We start from the raw sequence: 23,080 nt of genomic DNA on the forward strand, positions 1-23,080 counted from the left end.
ACCAACAGAGGAAACAGCGGCCCAGATATGGGGAAAGGCCACCCAAGGGGACACACAGCCAAGCAAGGCCCAGAATCCGTTCTCTGAAAGCTCAGAGGGGGAACCGAGTGGCCCCACTGTGAGAAGACCCCAAGGGAATGGGCGGGTCATGGCCGCCACGGATGGCTCCCACCCCCACCAGCCTGCGCTGAGATGACTGCAGCATTTTGGGGGAAAGGGGGACCCCAATTCTATAGAGGGCTCAGCAGCAGGAGGCAGGCTGGGCCCTGCTTGGGCACCAGAATAGAGCCACGCTGAGGGTGTGGTGGGCTGGCTCTGAGAAGGTGATCTGGGGGTGGCAGGCTCCTTGGTGACCTCGAGGTTGCACCTCACACCTCCCCCCATGCCTGGGAATCGCCCTGAACATTCCATTAGTGCTTCTCCCTTTCCCCAAAGGCAGTGCTACGTTCTCGAAGCAGCCCAAGCCGCCCACAGAAGCCTTTCATTCACGCCGCCACTGCAGGTGAAGTCAGGGCTGCGATTCCTCCTTCAGGCTCCAAAGCAGCGACAGGAGGTGCTGCGGGCAGAGGTCTGGATGGGATGGGATGGGGCGGGTTCCTCCCTCTCTGGGAAGGAGCACTGAAGAGGGGCACCAACCACCTCCACACCCTCAGTCAGAGGCACAGGGCTTCCAGCCCAGCCCTGCTGTTCAGATGGGGAGACAGCCCCACAGCAGAGCATGGGTGACCCCAAGGTCATGTGGCCAGGCAGTGCCTCTCAGCCCAGAGCTGGGACCATGGCAAGGGGCAGGCCTCAGCTCCTGTCCCTGGCTGTACCTCCACCAACGTCTGGATCCTGCTCCCAGTCCCCCCAGGCAGGCAGCCACCCTGGTTTCGGGTCCATTGTTTGACGGTGGGCCTCACACCTCCCTCAGTCTCCCACAGCTGCAGCCTGTGCTCTTCAGAGGACGGGAGACCAGGGACCCCAGGGACCCCACGCATGTAGAGGCCCCAGCCAGGCAGGCAGCTCCCACCTTCACAAACATCTTGCTGCCCTGGGCCGTCTGGCTGGGGCGGGTAGGCGTGCAGTACACTGACATAGACTTCCGGTCTCGGGAGAATTCCAGGGTAAACTCCTTCTGCATCAGCTGACGGATGACCTGTGGGGCCCAGGTGGGTCAGGGCGTGAGGGGCAGAGCCAGCGATGCACTGCTTTCTCGCCAGCCGCTCAGCCCCCTACAGAGCCTCATGCTATGGAGGGACGGTGTCTCTCCTCTGACCCCGGCGTTTGAGGCCTCCATCTCCCTCTCCAGCCCCAGAAGTGCCATAAAGTTGCCAGTCCCCCGCCATGCTGTGCAATTCCCAACTCCAAGTCTTTGGCCTCACTCAGCGTTTTCCTCGATTTTCTTCCTAGCCAAGTAGTACGAGGGTCTGAGGCCCTTCCTTCTCCCAGAAGTCTCCCAGGACTTTGACCTCCTCTCTCCCTTCCCCAGATGCCCCAGAAGGCCCAGCCATGTGGCCCGGTCCCCCACCCCGCTCACCGCGTTGCAGGCGCCAGCTCGCTCCACTCGGGATAGGTCCTGCAGGTTGGTGTCGAACACGTTCATCTTCTCCACCAGGCAAGTCAGGGCTGTCTCTGTGGCCTCTCCCACCTTCTCATACACGCCCTTGGCCTGGCGGGGCCCAGGGTACAGGAGTAAGGGGAAGGGTGGCCCCAGAGGGCTCCCAGCCTCACCTCCCCCCCACTTCCTGCTCCCTGGAGCTCCCTCTGCCCATTACCTGTAGCCTCTTTCACATCAGACCTGTGGGCCCTTCCCAGCCCAGCTAACCTGGGGTCTGAGTAGTGTCTGGCACTGATGCTCACCTTCCCTTCTGACCCTCCCTTCTCCGGCACCAAGACCTCTCCCCTGAGCTCTAAACCCACCTTGCACCCTCCCTGCCCTCCTCCTCTCTCTCCTGGCTCCTCCTCAGCCTCCTTCCCAATTCCTTCCTCTTTGTAAATCCTGCTCTCCGATCCTGCTCCTTCCCTCCCACCTCTCCCGGAGGTCTCATGTGGCCCCTGCCTCCACCACCCTTCACGTGCTCACGAATGCCAGAGCCCAGCCGGCCGAGACCGCCCCCCTGAGCTCTCAGCCCACCTGTCCGGTTGCTGCCTGCTGGACTTTGTTCTTCGGGGACCATCAGGCCACCTCTCCTCTCCCTGTAGTTGCTACCTTACTCACTATAGTTACAGTCACAGCCAGGAAGCTGCCCTGACTTCCACCTCTTTTTCATCTAGCCAGTTACCAAGTCCCAGGATCTTGGCTCCTAAGTCTTTCTCCGACCACCCCCCCCCCCGCCCCACATCTTCCTGAGGCCGCAGCCAGCAGCTTCCTGGCCTGGATGACCACATAGGGCTCCCTGGCTCCAGTCTTGCCCTGTCTGTTCTATCCTCCACACAGAAGCCTGGGTGGCATTTGTAAATGTAAATCTGATCATGCCACTCCCTTGGTGAAAGCCCTTTGGTGGCTATTGACTGGCCTCAGCCTGGCATTGGGCCTGACCTGGTGTGGCCATGTCCCTCCCCGCAAACAGAAGCAGCCTCCTGGGAGGGGCCCTCACGCCTACATCACTTCAGGCTGTTGTGGTCTGTTAGCCTTTTCTGGGCTGCACCTTCTGCTTTAAACACCCTCCCGGGCCCTGCAGCCCCTTACATTATAGTCCCCCACAGTCCAAGAGCCCCAGGGCAGGGTTCCATATCCAGTCAAGAAAGAGGAAGGGGTGGCAGTTGGGGGGGGGGGGGTTGGCGGTGTGTAGGGGTGACAGTGCTCCTGGGTTGTGGCACTCCAAAACGGCAGGTGCCACCAATCCTGGGAGCTCTGAGACCCTGGGAGAAGGGTCTGCTGGGAGCTTGGACACCAGGGAGACCATAAAAGGGAGTAGCGGCCCACCTCGTTGTAGTCCAGGGCGGAGTCGTTGCACAGGGCACAGATGGTCGCCAGCTCCACCAGCCCATCGAACTGCCCGCAGCGCACCGGCTGCTCTCCCTGCAGCCTGAGGAGCCAGGCGGTCAGCACCAGGGCCTTGGCCCTGCCCACCAGGAAGCCCCGCCCGCCCACAGCCCCTCGTCCAGCACTCACACTTGGCCCTCTGGGGTGTAGGTGGTGCCAGAGATGGTGAACTCGTGCAGACGGCATGCACCAGCTTCTGCCTCAGCTATCACGAACATCTGAGGATGGGGAGCACAGGGGCATGCTGAGATGGGCCATCACCTCCCTCTTCCCTGGCAGCCAGTGTGAATAAAGCCTGGCCCCAGGTTGGGGTCCTGTGGGTCCCCATTGGAGCCACCCGCCTCCCCTCCCACAGGCTCACAGAGGTGCTGTGTACGAGTACAGAGTCCAGGCTGAGGCGGACCTCTGCTCTGCACAGGTGTGTCCAGTTCTGATTTGTCCCTTTGCTCTAGACCAGGCGTCCTCAAACTACGGCCCGCGGGCCACATGCAGCCCGCCGAGGACATTTATTGGCCCACTGGGTGCTGCTGCCTGTCTTGCTTAGCAGCCAACTCGTCCCGAGCCCGCAGTATGCATAGGAATTTGTTCATAGTTTTGTTTTGTTTTTTAAACTATAGTCCGGCCCTCCAACGGTCTGAGGGACAGTGAACTGGCCCCCTGTTTAAAAAGTTTGAGGACCCCTGCTCTAGACCCCTGAGGGGTTTACAGCAGACTCTTCAATGTTCTGGGGGCCACTGGGAGCTTGACAGAGCCCTGAGCTGGGGCGGGAAGCCTGGGTCCTGCCGTCTTGCAGTGTGACCCCTGGCTGAGCACTGAGCCTGTTTCTCCACTGGTGACTTGGAGAGAAAGTGGGACCAGCATCCAGCTGCCCCTTCTTTCCCTTCAAGCGGATGGGTTCCTGGTCTCTAAGGGAGAAAACCCACAGCCTGTTCTGGGACACAGACCCTGCTGCCCAAAGGTGTCCACACACAGTGAGCTCCGCCCAAAGGGCCTGCTGGGTCCCCCAGCCCCTGCCTGTGCCTCTCAGAGATGGGGTCTCTCCTGGCCCTGGGCAGCCCATTTCCTGCCTGCCAGCCAGCTCTGCCAGGGAGATAGTTCTTGCTTCCTGGAAACTGCCTCGCTGCACATTCCCACACCAATGGCCAGCCCAGCACCCAGCAAGTGCTCAGTAAATGCCCCTTCCTTCACACGCCCCTCCCTGCCCCTGGGCAGCCCTCCAGCCAGCACAGCCCTACGAAGTCAGGTTTCTCAGCCATCATCCAGCACGTAAGACCTCTACCATTGCCCTGTTCTGTGCTTCTCAGTCAAGGACACTGCTCAAATGAAGTCCCACTAGGGATCTTAGCAGGTCAGGGGCTGCCGAGCAGTCAGGCCGCTGGTGCCCCCTCCCTGCGGCGGCCTCTGATGGGCTTCCATAGGGTTTTGAAGTCTCAGATACAGAGCCTGGATTGCCAAGGCCCAGTGGCAGGTTGTGGGAGCAGAGGTGGGACAGGAGTGTTGGGAGGAGGGGGGCGGACCTGAGACAGGTGGGAAATCCACAACCTTCACCATCACCTCACCCCCATCTGCCCTCTGCACCTGCTAGAGTCTCAGCCAGAATCCCTGGAGCATGTGGGCAGCAGGGCCAGGATCTGGGATCAAATTCCAGGGAATGAATAATTCCTGCTCTGGCTCTTCCCAGGACACTGGAGCTGGCGGATCCGATGACAGGCGTTGACCATGGAGAGTCATGGTAGAGCAGGATAGAACCTGGGTCCGGGCCCAGCTTGGCTCAGATGCCTCAAGGCTGTACTTGACCCTGTCCTGTGTCCTTTATGGCGACTGGGCAGGGCTGACATACCCAGACTTCAGATGAGGAAACTGAGGTTCACAGATGGGCAATGACCTGCCTAGTGACACATGTCCAGCCAGATTATGCTGCTCTGCCCCACGAAAACCTGACTCTGTTCCCCACCAGGGGGCATCCTACAGGCCCTCTCCTCCACCCCCAGCCAAAAAGGAGCCAGGGAGCGACCCAGAGAGGAGCAGAATCTGCTGAGCATCACAGAGCAACACCAGTGGGACCCCAAGCTGGCCGGGGACACTCACCCGACAGACAGACATCTGATTGGTGGTGAGCGTGCCCGTCTTGTCGGAGCAGATGACGGAGGTGCAGCCCAGGGTCTCCACGGAGGGCAGACTCCGCATGATGGCGTTCTTGCGTGCCATGCGCCGTGTGCCCAGCGCCAGGCATGTAGTGATGACAGCCGGGAGGCCCTCGGGGATGGCTGCCACAGCCAGGGCCACGGCAATCTTGAAGTAGTACACAGCACCTCGGAGCCAGGAGCCGCCGTGCGCCGGGTCGGCAAAGTGGCCGATGTTGATGACCCACACAGCCACGCAGATGATGGAGATGGCATGGGACAGCTGTCGCCCAAACTCATCCAGTTTCTGCTGCAGCGGCGTCCGCTCTGGCTCCACGGCCGCCATTTGGCTCCGGATCTTACCCAGCTCCGTGCACAGGCCCGTGGCCACGGCCACACCCACTGCCTTGCCCGAGGCGATGTTGGTGCCCTGGCCAGGGAGGAGGGAAGAGCTGTTTAGCACCAGGGAAAGGGCCCAGGACCCCTGCTCCTGCAGGGTCAGGCTCTTATCCCCCGCGTGGCTCTTTCTCCATGTCGCTTAGCGCTCCTGGACTTACGCAGCTATACGGTGCCGAGTTACTGCTGCCATCTCCGTGACAGTGCCAGCTCTACGAAGGCAGGGGCTTGGTTCAGCACCATATCCCCAGTGCCTACCATGGGGCCTGGCACAGAGAAAGCTCCAGGCCAATATTTTTAAAGCTATGCTTTTATTTATTTCAGAGAGAGGAAGGAAGAGGGAGAGAGAGATAGAAACATCAATGATGAGAGAAAATCATCGATCACCTGCCTCCTGCACACCCACTACTGGGGATCACTCTGACTGGGAATCGAACCATGGCCTCCTGGGTTATGGGTCGACGCTCAGCCACTGAGCCACACCTCCTGGGCGCCAGGCCAATATTGACAGTATAATCAACCAGCACAGCATAGCACCAGCCCATCAAAGTAAGATTCATAAACACCAAAGCGGCCACGCAGGAATGTGACTGACTGGGATCACAGGTAAACCACCGTAAATATTTACTGATGAATCCGGAAAACTTGACCTTAAGTCCATCCATTTCCAAGGCCCAAGTCAAATCCTGGGCAGCCAGGACTTAAGGGCCAGTGTAAGGGCCGGCCAGCCTTGAGCTTCCGTGTCCTCTTCTGAAAAATGGTCCAACAGAGGCCCAAGGCGGCTGCTCCCGGAGGCTCATAGCTCAGTACCCCTCAGACGGGCGACTGTGCTGAGGATGGAGCGAGGAGGGTGCTGGTGGCAGCCCCAGCCTCTCTTCGGCCCTGAGCCATGCAGCCCCGCCCCCCACTCGCAGGCCCTCAGCTGAGGAAATGACCTGCAGTTAGCCAGAGCAACCTCCTTAAAGGCTCCTAGTGAGCACGCCCTCCCTCGAGTCCCCTCCCACCCCAAGGCTTCCCTGCCTCGAGGCAGGGTGCTGTCCTCCGGAAGAGCTCTGGGTGAAGGTCATTCTCCCACTTCTGCCCCCTTCCAGGGAGCGTCTCTAGCCCCTTATCACTTGGTGCCCTGGGCCTGCCCACCGACCTGAGCCATCCTTGTGGCTTCCGTGCTCGGCTTCAGGCTGTTTCCGGGCAGCCTGAGAGCATCACTAGTTAAGTCCCTCTGAGCCCCAGGGGCAGGTCACTCCCAACAGGGTTGAACCCATCCATCTCCCTGAAAAGAGCCAGGGGAGCCTGGCATCGTGCCTTGGGGGGTTGGTTTGCCCCGAGGAGAAATGACTATTCCTGCCATCCTCCACCACTTTAGCAACCCTCTTCCTCTAGAAGATTCTCCGTTGAATGACTATAGGCAAACTCGACCCCTCTCCAGTTTAAGGCAGGATAAACCTAGCAGGTAAGAGGAAAACCTCTGGAGTCAGAATGTCTAAATTCACATCCCAGCTCTGCCATTCAATGGCTGTGTGACCTTGGGCCACTTACTTAACATCTCTGTGCCTATTTCCTTGCTGGAAAATGCAGATAACAAAAGTGTTGTCTTGTGAAGATTAAATAAACTTATACAGGCACAGCTATCATTTTACTATAAACTTATATGTGTTGTCAATAATCGATGAGCTTCTTCCCTGGAGGGCTTTAACTGATTCATCTAAATGTTATTCTTTCTATTATCACTGGTGGCCCAGTAAACGAAATTCGTGCATGGGGGGGGGGGGTGTCCCTCAGCCCAGCCTGCACCCTCTCCAATCTGGGACCCCTCGGGGGACATCTCTCTCACAATTCGGGACCACTGGCTCCTAACTGCTCACCTGCCTGCCTGCCTGATCGCCCCTAACCACTCTGCCTGCCAGCCTGCTCACCCGCAACCCCCCACCGGCCTTCTCGCCCCCAACTGCCCCCCGTTGCCAACCTGATCACCCCAAACTGCCCCCCCTGCTGGCCTGATTGCCCCAACTGCCCCCCACTGCCGGCCTGCTTGCCCCCAACTGCCCCCCCCTGCTGGCCTGCTTGCCCCCAATTGGCCCTCCCTGCTGGCCTGCTCACCCCCAACTGCCCCCACCCACCAGCCTGATCACCCCAAATTGCCCTCCCCTCCTGGCCTGATCGTCCCTAACCGCCTTGGTCTCGGCCCTGACACCATGGCTTTGTCTGGAAGGATGTCCGGAAGGTCTCCTGCAAGGTCTCCTGGTCTAATTAGTATTTTATAGTATAGATTGTCCCTTTTATAGTATAGATTGTCCAGGCAAAGGCCCACAGACTTACAGAAAACAGCATGTTCTTCTTGTCCTGGTTCACAGCTCTGGGATCTGGGATGGCATCTGTGTGCTTGGTCACGGACACGGATTCACCTGGTCATGGAATCAGAAATTAGAAGCCCCATGTGAAGACACCCCCACCCCCTGACCCAGCCCCGCCCGGCACAGCCTCCGGGCCTCGCCTGTCAGGATGGACTGGTCCACTCTCAGTGTGGTGGACTTGATCTCCACGAGGCGGAGGTCAGCAGGCACTTTGTCTCCCACTGCGGAGAGAGAATGGCTTGGCTGAGGGTGGCTTTGGGCACCACCCCCAGCCTCGGGTTCCTGGGAAAGCCAGGAGGGCTCCCAGGACCCAAAGCTGGGGCTGGGAGGCAGGATCCTAGCTGTGATCCCTCAGGTAGGCCCTGTCCTCTGGCCTATGGTCTCACCTGTCCAACAGGGTTTGGGCCAAGAGCTTTGGAGAGATCTACATATACAGCCAGAAAGACGGGGGCACAGAGAGGGATGGGCTCGCCAGCATCACCACGGAGGAAAAGAGGCCCCCAGCGTACCCGCCACTTCCACGATGTCTCCGGGGACAATGTCCCGCGCGTGGATCCTCTGCACACCGGTGCGGTCGGAGCGCAGCACCTTGCCCATCTCGGGCTCGTACTCCTTCAGGGCCTCGATGGCACTCTCGGCGTTGCGTTCCTGCAGCACGGGGGCAGGCCGCGGTCTGTACTCCTGGCCCCAGCAGGCCCCCCTCTTGGAGGGACACCCTCGGGGCTTGGATGGAGCTGAAAGCAGGACTCCAGCACCAGGGAGAGGTCACCCCCAGCAGCCCAGCGCCCCCCCCACCCCGCCCATGTCTCCCACCTGCCACACGCCCACGACTGCATTGGCCACAAGGATCAGCATGATGACCAGGGGCTCCACGAAGGCCGTCATGGTCTCCTCGCCCTCCTCGAACCAGGCCAGGACCTGCCGGGATCAAAGCTGGTGAATTGGGGCTCTGCTGTGGGCCAGGATCTGCTGACCACTTCCTTTGTACCTGGGTCTCCTGTCTGCTCCCTGCTTTGGGGGAAGATGCCCCTGGGGGGCTTGGAGAGGGCTTCTGGGAGAAGGCCGTGGCTTAGGACATGCAGCCTCTGTGGGTAGCGACCACCACAGCCCAGTCCCACCCGCCAGCTTCAGGGACGTGGGCCCGTTGCACAGCTGACAGCTGCAGGTCTCACTGTCTGCCTCGCTGCGGTTTTCCAAGCGTGGGGCCCACACCACCATGAGCAGCAACACCACCTGGGAACTTGCTAGAAATGCGATTCTCGGGGTCCATCCCAGACCTCCGGAGTCAGAAACCCCAGAATCTGTTTTAACAAGCCCAGCTGATCCTGCTTCAGGCTCCCACCCAGAGGCCGGTGGCCAGACACACACATGATTCCAGCCAGAGCCCGGGGCTGAAGCAGGAGACCCGGTTCAAGTCTCATGCCCACCTCTCGGCCTAACTGGGAACTTGTCCCTCCCCTCCACTGCCTCAGTGTGTCCGTCTGTACCAGCACCCTTTCGGCTCAGCCATTTTAGGGTAGATTTTTTTCTCTGTAAGAGTCCTCAGTCTCCACAGGAACAGGGAGTGGCCGGAAGGGCTAGACACAGCTGGCTAGAGGGGAAGGGTCAGTCCCACCAGTGCCCCTGCTGCCCTTCCACTCCAAGTTACCAGGACCAGGTCTCCCCCCAGGCCCTGCTGGGCGCTGGATAGGAGCAGGAATCCTGTCTATCCTCGGGGCAGCCATGTGCCTGCATCACCCTTGGGTCTCTGCTGCTCAGTCCCCAGTGACAACCACTGTCCCCCTCCCCACTCCATCTTGATCTCATGGCCCTGTGAGTCCAGGAAGGGTCTGGGCAGCGGGAAGGGGCGAGAGCAAAGGGATGCAGCAGCCCCGGGAGGTGGCAAGAGGTTCCGGCCTGAAGTCTGAGGGCACAGGGAGCCACAGAAGGGGCTCTCAACCAGGGTGACTTTGTTTCCTGGGGACATTTGGCAACCTCTGGAGACCTGCTTGTCACAACAGGGGTGCCACTGGATCTGGTGGGTGGAGGCCAGGGGTGCTGCTAAATACTCTACGGTGCATAAGACAGCCCCCAAACAAAGATCAGCTGATCCAAATGTCAGTAGTGCTCAGGCTGAGAAACCCTGAGCTAAAATGGGAAGGGGCAGGGGCAGACGCTGGCAGCCAGGGCGGGACAGATGGGAGTGGGGTCCAGTGGGGGCTGCAAGGATTCACAGGGGAAGCTGGCATCTGAGCAGGGCAGGGTGGGCAGGGGCCCAGGGATGCCAATGGCGGGGAGGACAGCCCTGTGTTCAGGGCCTGGGGCTCTGAGCACTGGCCCGGCCTGGCTCCCCGCCTCCCACCGGCTGCCTGATGCTGTGGGATGGGGCCCAACTTACAAAGGAGACCAGGGCGGCCAGCAGCAGGATGCGCACCAGAAGGTCCTCGAACTGCTCCAGCACCAGCTCCCACAGGGACTTCCCTGGGAACAGGAACATGGTGTGAGGCCTGGGCCCCTGACCAGCTGGCCTGCCCCCATTCAGAGCTGGGACAGCCTCAGAGACCGCCTGGCCTCCTCCCCGCCCCCATTCAGAGGGAGAGCCCGAGGCCTGGAGAGGCGCAGGTGGGCGATGCTCGGGGGCTCGGCAGGGCCTCACTCTGCCGGAGGGGAGGACACAACGTGACTACGAACGGCCCAAGGATGTCACCCAGTGGCCTTGCAGCCTGCCCTGGCGCAAGCCTCACCTTCCTCGGTCGGCAGCTCTGCGGGATCCAGCAGCCGTGGGAGCCATGCGGAGACAAGAGACGATTGGGTTATGCAGCGGGGCCCCTCCCTCTGTGCCTGCCTGGACCCCACGATGGTTTAGACATGCCCCACAGCTCCCTGGAGTCACAGAATGGACTCCCCCCCCCCCGCCACACCCCTGTCCCCTCCCCCCTCCCCCCTTCCCCCCCCCTTCCCGCTCTGAGGACAGTCTGGTGTGGCCTGGCTCCCCCAGGACAAGACCAGGCCAGGAGAGTCCTTCCAGAGCCTCCAGGCTGGCCCCTCCCCCAGTCACAGAGGGACTCTAAGGTCACACAGCAAGTCAGCAGCTGCCCTGCGTGGCTCCTTCTCCATGGCTGCCCAGTCCTGATCAACGTCCCCCACCCTGACCCCTCGAATTTTGAACATGGGCTTGGTCTGCCTCTGACGCACCTGCTGCACCAGGACGAGGTTTGAGCCACACACACCCCGGGGCTTCCCCTGGGCACGGCCACAGCAGCCAGCAGCCAGGCAGGGAGGACCCCTGCACGCTCAGCTCCGGGAGGCCCAGCCTACCTAAGCCCTGGCTCCTCCGAGGACAGGCTGGGGCCAGCAGCACTGGCATCACTCGGGAGCTGGGTCAGACTCTGAGGCCCCACCCCAGGCTGGCTCTCCTCCTCTCACTCCCCTCCCCCTCCCCCTCCCGCTTCCCCTCCCCCTCCTCCTCCTCCTCGACACTGGTCCTTGCATTGTCCACCTGTTTTGGGCTCAAGTGCCTGCCAATCATTTTTCTCGCAGACCACCTGTTTGGAAGATCTGGGGCCTGCACCTGGCAGCCAAACCATAAAGAGTATCAAGCAGCCCTTTATGGTTTGGGTGCAGGAATCCAGGAGGGAAACATATAACCTAAAAATACACTTTCTAGCATTTTCGCCAAAGTCCTATTTTAGGCAGTGGCTGACATTTTCCGTGGAAAATGTAATCTCCAGTGTCCTGCGTTGAGATTAAAATCAAACAGACGTTTTCCTTCTGATCTATTTAGCTGAAGTGAACAGGAAAGGCGGGGGGAGGGCTAGGCCGGTTTCTGGGCCAATTCCTTAATGGACTAGGGTCCTTGAGAGGTCGTCCCAGCCATGCCCACCTCGACCCAGCACAGTGCCAGCCTCGGGCACACATCAGCCTGCCTCTGCCGCGCTCTGCCCAGGAGACTCCTAGCCCTCACCTCCGCGGGGATCTTCAGGGTCCCTGACCAGAGGGAGCTTACCTGTAAGTCTCACCTGAACCCCTCCCGCAGCCCTCCATTAGGCACGCGGCACCTAGGCCACCATATTCCTCAGCGCGTCCTTTTTTCTGGGCAGGGGCAAGGCCTGGGGTTGGGAAGCTAGTTCCCCTCAAGCCATCCTCTCCCTGCCTCTCAAGTTCTTTATCTTCCCTTCCATGCGGGTCCCCACTTCTGCTCTCTGACCCACAAGCTGACCCAGGACCCACTCTTTGGTGGTCGGTATGCTGTCCCCCAAATACAGCAGGTCCTCAACGAACATTTCGTGCAGCGTCGTTTCCTTATAATGTTGACGAGATGCCGCAGGAACTTAACCAGTTTCTATCAATGAGCCTATAATAAAATTGGTTTTGTTATAAATCGTTTTGCTACTGTTTCAAGAACCTATATCGTTAGGTGAGGACTTACAGTACTTCCGATTCTCCCACCTTGTAGGCACTTCCCGGCCTCCACGGGACTTGTGAGAAGAAGGACCTGAGCTAGTTCCAGGCTGTCGCACTGAACTGTGGTGAAAGGCTTGGGAAGCGTGCGCTCCAAGAACTCTGAGACGGAGTGTCCTGCGGCTGCGCTGTCCGCACAGCAGCCACCAGCCACAGGCAGCTCTGAGCACTGGGAATGTGGCCAGCGCGTGACTGAGGAGCGAACTTTTAAATTTTACTTAATTTTCATTCATTTAAATTTCAATAGCCACACGAGGCCAGTGGTTGCCGTATTGGACGGCACAGGTCAGGAGCTCTTTGTCCCTCTGCTGCAGAAACCAGCAATCTGCAAGATGTGTCTGGTCTGTGCACCTGAGTCACGGGGTGCAGGAGACAGAGCCCCAGATGACCTGCCATTGACATACACATATTCAGAGTGGGCGAGACAGGACCCCTATTGTTTTAAGCCATTGAGATTTGGGGTTTGTTACAGCCGCATAGTCTAGTTAGTCCTGACTGATACTCCCTTCTCCCCAAACCTGGCTTCTACCACAAGGCTCCCCTTCTACCCCCACTCACTGACCCTGGGGAAGGCTCAGCCAGCCATGCGATCACAGCAGACAACCTGCCCAACCTGCACATGCACACACATGTGCTTCTGTCCTGCCTGAGCAGCTGGCTCCCCAGGGGCTCTGCGCCTCCTTTGGAAGATGGGGGTCCACCCCACCCTGAAGGGCTGCTGTGAAGATAATCATTAATGTTAATAAGACCCCCATTTACTGGGCATCTACTATGTACCAAGCAGTGTGCCAGGTGCTTTACCCCCATTATCTCCAAAGGTAAATGGGAGGGCATTGTGTGCTGAGCACAGCGAGGGTGCTCGCGATAAATGACCGCAGAATTATTAGAGTTGAGTGCACCAGTGTGGAGAGCGGCCACAGTGTTTGGACAGGTTCAAGCCTCGGACTAATGAGAGGACACAGTCCTCTCATGGCCACCTGCAAGTCCCAGCTTGGAGGGCAAAGCCCTCCCAGCACAATTATAGCCAAAGGCTATCGTTGTAAGCTTGACCTTATGGTCCGAACCGGTGGCCCCATGTGGCTGAGTGATGTGGGCTTGATAGAGTTCAGGTGCATGTAACTGAGAAGATTCGAAACCCACGAGAATGTTGTAAACATCTTGACCACGCCCTTACTTTGCTTCGTGGAATCTGGCTATAAAATAAGGACACGGCTTTCAGGCTGTGGCGCTGTCACTAGCTCTCCATCAGAGAGGACAGCGTCCCACCCAGACCCAGCTTTCTTCTCTTGTCTGTCTTTTCTCAATCCTTCACCGCCCCCTCTCAGGCTCACCGAACCTGGCTGAGCTGGCTCGGCACATATGGCGCCCAATGTGGGCCTGAGTATGCTATGGCCGTGCTGGCTCACCACATGCCAGATGCCATGCTAACGCCTCATGTGCATTACTCCTGTGACTCTCAAACAACCTGAGAAGGAGCATTCAATTATTATTCCCACTTTACAGAGTAGACAACTGGAGGCCAGAGAGGTTGGGTGACTAGTTTATGGTCACACAGCGGGAAGTGGGAGTGGCAAGAAGGGTTTTGAGCTCAGGTAGTCTGGTTCTCAACCCTCGGCTCAGGACCTCCTACACTAACTCCTAGGCCAGGGGTCCTCAAACTTTTTAAACAGGGGGCCAGTTCACTGTCCCTCAGACCGTTGGAGGGCCGGACTATAGTTTAAAAAAAAAACAACTATGAACAAATTCCTATGTGCACTGCGGGACCGGGACGAGTCGGCTGCTAAGCAGGACAGGCAGCGACACCCGGCGGGCCGGATAAATGTCCTCGGCGGGCTGCATGTGGACTGCGGGCCGTGGTTTGAGGACCCCTGTTCCTGCCTTCCTGGGCCCTCTGACTCTCCCAGCCAAGGTCACCTGAAAAAACTTGGTGTCTCATGTCCTGATTGTTGAGCTGGATGGCTCTCCTTCTATCCACTGGCTCATCCCTCTACTGTGGCCCAGAGCCACCAGCCAAAACCATCCCTGTCCCAAAGCTCTGCTGTCCTCACAGGGGTTGTTTGGGGGTTACTAGGTTCTGCCAGCTCAGGCCTGGTCTGCTTCAAACTCCGATCCTGCCAAAACCCTAGACGACCAATTCTCCTCTCACGTGACCAAGTCCAGGGCCTATGGAGTACCCTCTAGCCCTTTCCCAGGCATCCCTGCACGATGCTGGCTCCCCTTTGCTATCCGACCATGCTGCACATAGTGGGGGAGGGATGAACCAGTTCCCCCTGAAATGGTGGCATTGGGCTCTCAGCAGTGCCAGATGCCCATTTGTTAAATGAGGAGAATGCCCCACCCTGCCCACCTCGAGGTGCCATCCGCCAGGCTGCACAGGAGGAGTGCTCCCTCCAGGGCCCGGCTGGGCCAGCCCGGGGGCAGGCAGCCCCACTGCTCTTCTGGAATGGACCTCTGGACCTCCCACTAACGGCCTCTCCCAGCTGACCTCTGCTCTGGCCCATGCCCACGGACGCCTGATGTGGGGCTGGGCTGCCCGAGGAGCGGGGCGGGGTGGGGGGGCGGTGAAGGGGATGTTGGGAGTTAGCCTGTGGGTCCTGGGGGTGCAAAAGAGAATGTGATCAGAGAAACTTCAGGGTTAGAGCAAGGAGTCTGGTCCAGAGGACTTGACTTCAAATGCTATTCTATCTCTTGGTAGTTCTGTGACCCCTTCTGTGCCTCAGTTTCACCATTTGCAAAATGGGGGTAATCACAGTAACTATGTCCTAGGGTGGTGTGAAGATTAAATGGCATGCTATGCATAAAATACTTAGAATATGCACTGCACACAGTACATGCTCAAGAAACATTAGCCATAATAGTTATTAGGATGTAGGCTCCGTGACAGACTTTGTTAAGTGCAATGTCCCTAGCACCTGGAATAATGTGTCAGTGCACCTACACATTAACATCTATAAATGAATGAATGACCCCGTCTCTACCTGGTTTATAGATCAGTGGCTCTCCCTGGCCTGCAGAATAAAGACCACCCTTAGCATGGTCTTCAAGGCCTTCTTCGATCTGCCTGGCTGGCTTCCAGAATCACCCCCGTATCTTAGACATCCATCAGTCCATCCATCCGCCAGCCAAGCGAGGCGCCTCGGGGCTCACCACCTCCCCTCGTGCCCCCTCCAAGATTTTGCTGGGGCCATTCCTTCTGTGCAGGATGCCCCTCCCGTCTCCTCATCTGAACGCAGCCTCCCAGGAAGGCTTCCAGGGAAAAGTCCCCTCCCGGGATCACCCTGCCCTGGCCAGTCATCGGTGAGGGGGCCGCCCCGCCTGGCCTGGCCAAGCACCTTCAGGGCAGCAGGCGCTGAGTCACCCCTGCGTCCACACAGCTTTGCAGAACTGTTTACTCAGTTGCCCACAGCCCAGAGCCCGGGAGAAGGGAGTACAGGGCCAGGGCTGCCCCCAGGCCCCAAGCACCACCTGCTCCCCTCATTCCCCCCTCTGGACTCCTTCATTCTCACAACATTGGAAACTGGTATTTCAGCTTCTAAATGTCAGTTCCAGCCAGGAGAGGCAAGTGCTCACCAAGGTCTTCCTCAAAGGTAAATTTACAGAGCAATTACATTGTCACTTGCAGAATAAAGGAGAGGCCTTACCTGGGCAGCCCCGCCCAGCCCTGCCCGGTCTCCAGGGCCCACCTAGAGTGGGCAGCCTGGCCCTGCGCTGCAGGGGGCCTTGGAAGCGCATGCTGCTCTCCAGGCCCACGCCTGCCTGGCTGACCTGGCACTAACGTACCGTACCGGAGAAGGCTTTGCTCAGCATCGGTGCACCAGCTGTGCTGTGGGCAGACCTGGCCCCGCCTCGGGAAGCTCCTGGTGCAGGGTGATGGGGAGTTCTGAGGGGACCGGCCTGATGCTGTCCTGGGAGGGGGCGCTAAGTTTGCCCAATAAGGGTGTGGAAACCAGAGTGAAGCCTGAGAGACTTGGAGCTTCTAAATCCCTGCAGAGCCACGCCCCGCAGATCCAAGGGTCAGTTCCCATCTGCAAGGCCCTGAGGGGGTCCCAGGGTCCATCTCTGCTCTGCCTCAGACGCGGAGGCCAAGGAGGGCAAGTCTGCGGGAGGCTGGCAACTCGGATCTCTCTCCCTCCTCCTTCCTGCCTGGCCCCAGTCCTCCTGACCTGGTTTCTGTGGGCTTCCGAAAAATTCCAGCGGCCACCTGGGGCCTGAGCTAAGGGCAGGAGATAAGGCCACAGCTGACACTGCTGGCGGGAATCTAACTCGGAACCAGCCCTCTCACCTGGCAGCCCTGCGGCCGGCTGTCACATGCACCGCACAGATGGCTGCCTGAGACCCAGGAAGTTAGCGCCCCTAAAAAGATACCAACCCTGGGACTCACAGGACCCCTCCTGACGCCCACGTCACTGGGCTTTCCAGGGACCCTGGGTGTTGGCCCACTTAACAGGACATGCCCGACCTTGGCTCACGTCCAGAAAGGTGATGGGCAGCGGGTTCATGAGCATAAGGAAATCAGATGGCTCCTAAGTCTCTGAAAAAAATGCCCAAGCTGACTCGGGAGCAGAGAAATGTAAAATAAAACCACGAGAGGACACTTTTCTTAGCAGGTTGGCGCAGATTAAAATGGCCAATAGCACACTGCCTTGGTGAGGTGGCAACTGGCAGGTCAGCTGGTGCGACTTTATGGAGAACAATTTAGCAACAACCACTTCTAGGAATTTGTCCTTTGGTGATATTCACAAGAGTGAAATGACACGGGGTCAAGGATATGCCTTGTAACTTGTGTGATTGCAGAGGCTGCGAACAACCCTAGCGCCCATCAAAGGCCGGGCAAAAAATGCTGGAACGGCCACACGATAAAGCCACTGGGACCCCAAGGAAGCGCCACGTGGCACTGTCCCGCGGGAAGCAGGGGCAACGCCGCCCGAGCAATCTGCTCTTCTGTGTAAAAAGATGATGGATCACAGGTCTAGATGTGCACATGCGCAGAATGTCTTGGGGAGGAGACCCAAGATCTGGGGATACTGGGAGTTCATGTTTGGGGACAGGGCTGGGGAGGCATGACTGTGTATCCTTTTTGCCCTCTGAACGTTGTCCTCCTGTGTGCACATTTTAATTTTTATTCAAAAAGTAAGTTTAAAGGATGTAGAAAGCCCTTCCACTGAGGAAGCTGAGTCCTGGGCACCTCTGGGACCTGCAGAGAAAGGCAGTGGGCAAGGAGCCTGCTGCTCACTGCCCGGCTGGGCCTCAGAGGACACACCGCTAGGCTGCGGTTGGGACAGGCGGTGTTTTGTGTGTATGGGGGACTCCTGGCTGGTTTACTCCCTGAGGACACAGCTGAGGCCCCTGCCCCCAGCTCTGAGGTGGGAGGGCGGGATCCCCAGCCCCTGCCTCCCACTGGCAGAATTTGCAAACTTCAGGACTTAAGCAAATGACTTCCTTGTGGTTTCCAGAGCTAACGACCTTGCAGGTGCATAGATTCCTGGGGTTGTGGGGACACTAGTCCCCGGGGTGTTCCCCTGCACCAGCAGGCCCAGCCCTTCCCCTCCCCTCACCACCACCATCCAGATTCTGGCCCAAAGCCAGGCCAGCCTCTTCTGCTATAAGGAGGGATGGTTTGGTGTAATGAACACCCACAAACAACACTGTGACGTGGAGCCTATTGTAGCCTCACTTAGGATGAAGAAACGGAGGCACAGAGAGGCAGAGTCTTATCCAGGGTCACACAGCTATGAAGGGGCAGAGCTAGGGTCCAAGCCCCTAGCAGTCCCCCTTCAGAGGCTGTGCCGGGAGAGACTGCAGGACACCCGGCCGCCCCCTCAGGCAGGAGCTGGGCAGGGAAAGCAGGAGGAGGGAAGGGGCAGCTGGCTCTCCGCTCCTCACCTGACCACGTCCAGAGCCCTGAGGCCTCCTAGGAAAAGCCATCGGAAGAGCCCTCTGGGGCTCAACAGGGGCTGGGGGCCGAGCTGGAATAGCTCTTGCCTAGCTGACCCCAAGTTCTAGCACAGGCACCCCCACCAGGTCCCAGAGCCTGTAGAAACTATGAGCCCCTTGTACAGACAGGGAAAGCGAGGCCCCAATGGGGACAGGCACCCAGTCCCAGCTCCACCACTTGCTCTGTGGCCTTGGGCAAGTTGACTAAGCTCCTGGTGCCTCAGCTGCCTCCTCTGTAACATGCAGGTGACAGCAGCTGTTCTCAGGAAGAAATGAGAGATGCAAGTCCTGAGAACAGAGCCTGGCACATAGTAAGTGCTCAGAGAACATTAGCTTTCATCATTACTACAGTCAACGCACAGAGGAAGCAGGGGAGCCGTCGGTGGCCCCCCAAATTTTCCTAATGCACATACCCCGCGAGGCACCCACACACCCCTGCCCCCAGGGCACACCCCCTCTGTGGACCTACACAGCACACCAACATCCTTGTTCATCACCTCACACACACGCTCAGTGGCCAGGGAACCTCGCCCGGGCAAACGCACATTGGGAGAACGAGAGTCTCCCTCCTTCTCGGTCAGCCCCCTTTTGCTGGACCAACAAAGCCATGGGGTCAGAAAGGCGAGGGGTAGTGGCCAGGGTCCTACAGGACAGAATCTGTGCGACTCTGGAAGCAGAACCAAGGGCTGGGTCTCCAGTTTCCCCTGGGAATCGGGACTCGCACGCGGGAGGCCACAGCAGCACAGAAGAGGCTGTGGACCCCCGGACCTGCTGCCCCGGCCCCACTCCCACCTCCACCCCAGGGTCGGGGAACAGGCCCTGCCACCCCAACGTCCTGCAGCAGCGACACCCTCCCTGCCAAGTCACTAATGGGGGCATTAAATAATATTTATCTCCCCAGTTCCTCCCACAGCGCAACTAAATATAGCAACTAATTTTTTTGAAAAAGGATTTCTGCTCCAGAAAGATAATATTTATGTAAGAGGTGGTTTTTATAAACCAATACAAAACCCAACGCTCCCTTTCTGACAGCTCTTCTTAATCTTTAGCCAGTTGGGAGCGGTGAGGCACTCAGGCCAGGGCGCCTTCCCCTCTGGCTGCCTGGGAACCCAGGGAGGGCGAGGGGAACCCTGGGAGGGCGAGGGGAACCCTGGGAGGGCGAGGGGAACCCAGGGAGGGCGAGGGGAACCCTGGGAGGGCGAGGGGAACCCTGGGAGGGCGAGGGGAACCCAGGGAGGGCGAGGGGAACCCTGGGAGGGTGAGCCCCAAGCCCTGAGGGACTCAAGCAGGAGCTGTGCTTTGGGGACCCGGGCCATGTCCACGTGGGCCTCTAGCAGTCTGCGAGGGGCGAAGGTGTGCACAGCCCTGCCTGGAAGGCACCTGGGGAGGGGGCCCTCTGCACCTGCCACCTCTACACAGGCCTCCAAGCGGGCGGGGGCACGCCAGGCAGTCCCTGGCACTTGCTGTGCCTTTGGGTAGATGGAGAATCCCACATTCCTTTGAAGATGAGAAAGAAATGATACCCCCTCCCCCCCCCCTCCCCCCCCGCCCCGCAGACAGCAACATCGGCAGGCTCCTTCCCTGCCCAGAGGTGGGCAGCACCGCTGGGGTCACCGAGGAGTGAAAGGCTCCCCAGGCAGTTCCCTGAGTGAGGACTTGAACCTGCCACCCTCGGGGGTGTGGGTCTCGCCTAGGCAGTTCAAAGCCCCCACCGACTCCCGCCAGCCACATCCGCCTCGGGTTGCAAAAAGAGGAAGACCTGGGGGTGGGGGTGGGGGTGGGGGCGCCGAGGCTGCCAGCTGACATGCTGCACCTTCTGGGCATTTTATTGAGCCCTCCGAGGAGACCCTGGGGACAGCTGGGCGGCAGGGCCCCAGAGTCCCCGGCGGGTCCCTCGCCAGCGGTCTGGGTGTGCACCTGCACCATGCGACGGGGGGGGGGGGGGGGGGGGGGGCGCTGCCCTGCCGCGCGGGCCCCGTCGCCGGCCGCCGGCGGGGGTGAGCGTGCAAGAGTGCATGGGGCTGGGGTGGAAGTCTAAAGGGACTGTGCTGGTCCCTGAGGCTGCAGGGAGTGGGACGCGGAGGGGGAGCCTGGCGTCCGGTCTTCAGACCCGGAACCCGCCCACCCCACCACCCGCCGCGAAGGTGGCCTCGCAGTCTCGCCGGGTGCCCCAAGAACATCTGCAGGGGTTTCCGGAGCCCTCGCTTCCTGCCCGCCCGCGGGGGCCGAGAGCTGGGGGTGGGGGTAGGGTGGGGGTAGGGTGGGGGCCCTCCACGGCCGCCGCGGGGCTGGGGAAACCTGGGCTGCGGGCGCGCGACCACGCTGGCCCGGCCCGGCCCCCGCTGCCCCGGCCGGCCCCCGCGCTCACCATTGGGGCCGTAGCGCTCCCGCGCGCTGGTCACCTGCGCCGGGCTCAGGCCGCCCTCGGCAGTCACCGAGAAGTGGCGCAGCACGTCGGCGGCCGGGAGCAGGTGCGCCGCCTCCATGCCGCCCGCCCGGCCGTCTGCGCCGTCGGCACCGTCGAGGCCGCCTCTATGCAGGGCTACTGCGCAGAGCACAGGTGGCTGGGGCCCAGGCGGGCGCCGCGAAAGGCCATGTCCGCGCTGGGACCTTCCCCGATGGCAGTGACAGCGGCCGCCAAGGCCCGCGCCAGGATGCTGCGCCCCGGGCTGCCTCCCCGGGGCGGGGCGGCGCGGGACCCGCCCCGCACTGACACCCCTTCCGGCCGCCCTCGGAGCCCGCCGCCCCGCCCCCACAGCGCCCAGGGGCGCAGAAGCTGGCCACCCGCCCATTTTGCAGAAGAGGGAACTGAGGCCACCGGAGGGGAGCGCCCCGAGCGGAAGCCAAGGGTCTGTGGCCCGAGGGACCCTGGCCCCAGTCGCAGAGCTCAGGGCGCCTCCAAGGGCCAAAAGCCGGGTGGGCTTTGGAGCACGGGGCCTCGGAGCTGCCTCCTTTTGAGTCCTCTGGATCCTGGGAGGTTCCCAAATGGAGTTGTCCTTAGAGGGGCTCCCCCCCACCCCCCACCCCACCTCGAATTCTGCAGGCAGGTCTAGAGGGAACCCAGAGGCCGGGAACAGGCCTGTCTCCTCCGGAGGAGATCTCTGAGGCTTCTACTTGATGTTTGTGCTTTCCCATTCTTCTCCAAATGTCCAGTGATTAGTGGTTACCCCCCTACAAGCAGACCTCTAACAATGAACCAGTACATGAGAATTCAAAGCAGTCTTGTCAACCTAGACACACACCCTCACCCCAGCAGGAAATGTGACTGCGGGGGGTGAGTGGGGCTCCCTAGAGACGCCTGAGGGGCGGGTGGAGGCCTCTGGCCAGGGAGAGGAGGGCCAGCAGAACCCTCCAGTGCCCCTGCGCTCCTAGGTCCGGGGGTGCCAGAAGGGCCTGCAGGTCAGGGAAGCAGAGAACAGTCTGCTTGGCACCCCTCCAGGGTGAGGAACCCAGCCATCACCCAGGGGCAATCTTACCCTCACGAGCTGGCCTCTGCTATCCACGCTGGCTGCACAAGGTCAGAGATTCCAGGATTGAGCCCACCAGGCCAGCTGTTCAAAACCCAAACCCTTCAGTGCCTCTGCAGCCAGAAAGCCTTCCCAGACACAGCAACTACACACACACAGCACACACACACACAGCACACACACACACCACACATGCACAACATACATACACACACACCATACACAACATACACACACCACACACACAACATACACACATACACCTGACACACACACACCACACACACCTCATGCACACACATGACACACCACATACCTCACACACATGCACACCACATACACACCTCACACACACACACACACACACACAGGTGCACACCTGCCAGCCTGGCCCTGTTGCTGACTCTGCCAGCCATGTGTACTCCGATTCTGACCTCTTCCTTGCAGGACAGGGCTGCAGGGCTCCTGTGTGTCCCCATGGCCGTGCCTCCTTGAGCACAGACACTCAGTGGTGGCTGGTGGACCGAATGACCCGGCCTTTGGCTCTGCCTTGGTGGGGTCACCCAGACTGACTCCCAGGGCCCCGCTGGGTGTCAGCCTGCACCTGGGAGGTAGGGGAATGCTGGTTTTCTGGCTGATGCTCCTTCCAGCCTGACATTTTAGATCTCGAGTCCAATATCCCTGTCATTTCCACCCTGTCCCTTTCTTCTCTCACCACTCCAATCCCTAAAGACAGCCCCACCTGTATATTCCTAAGTTGCCAGGAAAAACCGTTAGCCAGGGCTGGGTGAGGACAGAGCCCTATAACTCCCCACCAGAGTCTCTGTCCCAGGAACATGAAGCCTTAGGCATTCAAGCAGCTGGGAGCCCTATGCCCCTCCCCTGAGACACATCCTGGGGCTGAAGTCCCTTGGATAGCCCAGGGACCTTAACCCTAAGCCTTTCCCATTCTACCCTATGCTCAGGTGTGAGGGTGTTTGCTAGAAGGTAGGGCCAGACGGCTGCCTGTTTGCTCTGGCAGGCTAGCCTAAGTTCCCTTTCTCCGGCCCACCCCACCCCACCCCATCCCACTCTGCCTCCAAACCACCACAGGCAGGGCAAAGGGCTGCCAGCAACTGTAGCCCCCACCTGGCAGGCTCACACACCTGTCAGTGTGCCCACCTGCTTGGCTGCCCTCATGACAACTTCTGGGCGTGCCTCCAAGCTCCACAGAATCACACACGATCATGTCACACTCAAACTACCTGTCTGGTTGCTGGTGGTCTCTATCCATACTTGGACACATAGTTGGTGGCCAGGGTGACACAGCCCCAGACATGCTGTCCAAAGGACAGTCTATCCTTCCACCTCCCCGCTGCCATATACAGAGGGCTGCAGGCTTGAAACCCCGTCCCAGCTCTT

At 59.7% G+C, this 23,080-nt stretch overlaps 1 protein-coding gene across 4 annotated transcripts in view; it reads right to left on the reverse strand.

The window, feature by feature from the left end:
• The window catches only part of ATP2A3 (ATPase sarcoplasmic/endoplasmic reticulum Ca2+ transporting 3), a 34,341-nt gene extending 13,456 nt beyond the window's left edge, over positions 1–20,885 (reverse strand). For 2 of the 4 annotated variants that reach the window (XM_080679444.1, XM_080679443.1), the window contains exons 1-12: positions 20,581–20,839; positions 10,562–10,579; positions 10,216–10,298; positions 8,652–8,756; positions 8,348–8,486; positions 7,979–8,059; positions 7,804–7,889; positions 5,057–5,521; positions 3,098–3,186; positions 2,909–3,011; positions 1,520–1,651; positions 1,013–1,138 (exon numbers count right to left, since the gene is read on the reverse strand). In XM_080679444.1, the coding sequence (XP_080535570.1) occupies positions 1,013–1,138; positions 1,520–1,651; positions 2,909–3,011; positions 3,098–3,186; positions 5,057–5,521; positions 7,804–7,889; positions 7,979–8,059; positions 8,348–8,486; positions 8,652–8,756; positions 10,216–10,298; positions 10,562–10,579; positions 20,581–20,698 (1,545 nt within the window). In that variant the 5' untranslated portion in view covers positions 20,699–20,839. Of the gene's footprint in view, positions 1–1,012; positions 1,139–1,519; positions 1,652–2,908; positions 3,012–3,097; positions 3,187–5,056; positions 5,522–7,803; positions 7,890–7,978; positions 8,060–8,347; positions 8,487–8,651; positions 8,757–10,215; positions 10,299–10,561; positions 10,580–12,047; positions 12,148–20,580 lie in introns of those variants that run through there. The other 2 variants (XM_080679442.1, XM_080679445.1) reach the window with 2 other exon arrangements.
• Between the last annotated feature and the right edge of the window lie 2,195 nt (positions 20,886–23,080).

Source organism: Plecotus auritus (genome assembly GCF_963455305.1).
Source record: "Plecotus auritus genome assembly, chromosome: 7".
NCBI lineage: Eukaryota > Metazoa > Chordata > Mammalia > Chiroptera > Vespertilionidae > Plecotus > Plecotus auritus.